A 3,185-nucleotide genomic window follows, 5' to 3' on the forward strand; every position below is an offset into this window, starting at 1 on the left:
ACCCTCCGACAGTGCGGCACTCCCTCAGTACTGACCCTCCGACAGTGTGGCACTCCCTCAGTACTGACCCTCCCACAGTGCGGCACTCCCTCAGCACTGACCCTCCGACAGTGAGGCACTCCCTCAGCACTGACCCTCCGACAGTGCGGCACTCCCTCAGCACTGACCCTCCGACAGTGCGGCACTCCCTCAGTACTGACCCTCTGACAGTTTAGTTTTGTTTTTCCTGTTGAAGCATGTGTTTCGATCCTGTCTGATGTGTAACCTAACTCCATTCAGTGCCCTATCCCTCAATCCCATCACCCAACAGTTGTTGATTGATCTGAGTCTGGAAGCTGCGACCTCCCTGCACCATTACCCTGATGAAGTGCTTCCTACTCTTACCCTGAGTGCTTGAGATTGATGCTTCAGCATTTGCCCCTCGTTCTGAACATTGCCACCCACTGGAGCAAGTCACTTCTCTTTGATGAACTTCTCAAAGTGTATAATGACCTGAAACCAAACTGGATCAGTGTTTCACCCTCTGCATCCTGGAATTACAAGCCCAGTTTGTGTGAATGGTCCTTGTAATTTAACCCTTTCAGCCCTGGGTTTTTCCCACAATGTTGCTGAATTTACTGACTTACCAGATCCATGTGGCGAATCACATCGGGTTCAATTTCCAGCTGCAGCAGCCAATCAGCTTCCAGTATCCTGTACCTGTACTTTTCCAGCCTCAGTTTTCTCTCCAGCTCCTCGATGAGCCTGTGGTTTGAGTAAGGCCTCCCATTATTCCTTTCCTCAACCTCCTGCCTTTGACGAATCTGTTCCATTTCCTGCCTAACATGTTCCAGCTGCAACTGAAGGTCATGAACTCTGAACCCTGACTCTTGGGTCTGTCTCTCCAGGTTTCTCACATGCTTCTCTCTCCTGAAAAGGTAATGAAGTTCTTCCTCATCCATTCCTAATCTCGTCTTCTCACAACTGAGATCATCAAGCTCTTCCGAAGACTCCTGAGACATTGGTTGAAGTTGTTCATTTTTCTTGGATTCCATTCCTTGCATGTTCTCATGCACTGACAACTCCTTCTCCCCATCCAGGAACAGAGCGCTTGTTCTCTGCCCATTGCTGTCTATTACAGGGACTGGGAGAGTCAGTTCACCATACCTACATTCGTGGAGCTCCAACCATTGTCTCGCCAAATCTGCCGTCAATAAACATTTGCAGAAAATATCAGGTACCAACTGTAAAACCTTGTTCAGATGTTTGGGGGTGTCTGTCCTGTGGAGATCAGTAATACTCTGTAGTGTGAAGTACTCAGTTCTGATGGTGTCATCAGTCAGGAGCAGGGCCCACCTCCTCCGCACATTAAACAGCTCCTTTGCAATCTTCGGGATTGAGTCCATTTGCACCTTGTGCTGGCCTACCAGACAGTTCCCAGAAGCTCTCTCCCGCCACTTCTGCTCCTGGGAGCTGGCTTGTGATGATAATGAAGAGGAGCAGTTGGAGGAATCATTGTAAACTCTGGGGTTTCCTGTGTCCTCATTAACATACAGCTCTTCACAGAGAGGGATAATAACTTTGTCATCGAATGTCTCCTTTAGAGCTCGGAGGTAGTCCATGTAGGTGCAGAGCCATGAGGCGTATTCACCAGCGTCGGAGCTACTGCCTTTGAGCAGGACCTTGTTCTTACCTTGCTGCCTGGCCAGCTGCTTTATTTGCTGCAGGCTGTCAACACACACTGCATTGGGTTCAGTCAATGCTGCTAGAAATTGGCTCAGTGTCCCCAGATCAAACGACTCTCTACAATCCTGAACATGCTTCTCGAATTTCCCAATCTCATTTCGGAGCAATGCGTAAAATGAAGCCATAGATTCTGCATGAATAAACAGATCACAGAACTGTTATAGTGCAGATTGAGACTGTTCAGCACATCGGATCTATAATTAAGTGTTAAACTCACATCTTTTCTCTAGAAGCGTACACATTGTCTGTATTCAGTAATCATCTAATACCCTCTTGAATATGGGATATAAAGTTTGATTTATTTGCACGTTAATACCATTGGTTTTGTAGCTTCTTATTTGAACTAATGACATTTGGGTTTTCTATATTTCTAGAAACATAGAAGATAGCAGCAGGAGGAGGCCATTCGGCCCTTTGAGCCTGCTCCTCCATTCTTCACGATCATGTCTGATCATCCAACTCAACAGCCTAATCCTGCTTTCTCCCCATAACCTTTGACCCCATTCTCCCCAAGTGCTGTATCTAGTCACCTCTTGAATACATTCAATGTTTTGGCATCAACTACTTCCTGTGGTAATGAATCCCACAGGCTCACCCCTCTTTGGGTGAAGAAATGTCTCCTCATCTCCGTCCTAAATAGTCTACCCCGAATCCTCACACTGTGACCCCTGGTCCTGGACACACCCATCATCGGGAACATCCTCCCTGCATCTATCCTGTCCAAACCTGTTAGAATTTTATAAGTCTCTATGAGATCCCCCCCTCATTTGTCTGAACTCTCGCGAAAATGATCCCAACCGAGTCAATCTCTCCTCATATGTCAGACCCACCATCCCCGGAATCAGCCTGGTAAACCCTTGCTGCACTCCCTCGAGAGCAACAGCATCCTTCCTCAGAAAAGGAGACCAAAACTGCACGTAATATTCTAGGTGTGGCCTCACCAAGGCCCTGTACAACTGCAATAACACATCCCTGCTCCTGTACTCGAAACCTCTCGCAATGAAGGTCAACATACCATTTACCTTCTTTACCACCTGCTGCTCCTGCATGCTTACCTTCAGCATAATGGTACACAAGGACACCCAGGTCCCACTGCACACTCCCCTCTCCCAATTTACAGCCAATCAGATAGTAATCTGCCTTCTTGTTTTTGCTTCCAAAGTGAATAACCTCACATTTATCCAAATTATACTGCATCTGCCTTTTATTTGCCCACTCACCCAACCTGTCCAGATCATGCTGAAGGATCTCGGCATCCTCGTCACATTTCACCCTCCCACCCAACTCGGTATCATCTGCAAACTTGGAGATGTTACATTTTGTTTTGTCATCCACATCATTAATATATATTGTGAATAACTGGGTCCCAGCACCAATCCCTGTGGCACGCCACTAGTTACTGCCTGCCAATTGGAAAAGGACCCATTAATTCCTACTCTTTGTTTCCTCTCTGCCAACCA

At 47.1% G+C, this 3,185-nt stretch overlaps 1 protein-coding gene across 1 annotated transcript in view; it reads right to left on the minus strand.

The window, feature by feature from the left end:
• Window positions 1–3,185, minus strand: part of LOC125483539 — a 13,705-nt gene that overhangs the window by 9,255 nt on the left and 1,265 nt on the right. Inside the window, exon 2 of the mRNA XM_048599291.1 lies at window positions 627–1,855. Coding sequence (XP_048455248.1) covers window positions 627–1,855 — 1,229 coding nt within the window. The remainder of the gene's footprint in view (window positions 1–626; window positions 1,856–3,185) is intronic.

Source organism: Rhincodon typus, chromosome 7, assembly GCF_021869965.1.
Source record: "Rhincodon typus isolate 14 chromosome 7, sRhiTyp1.1, whole genome shotgun sequence".
Lineage (NCBI taxonomy): Eukaryota > Metazoa > Chordata > Chondrichthyes > Orectolobiformes > Rhincodontidae > Rhincodon > Rhincodon typus.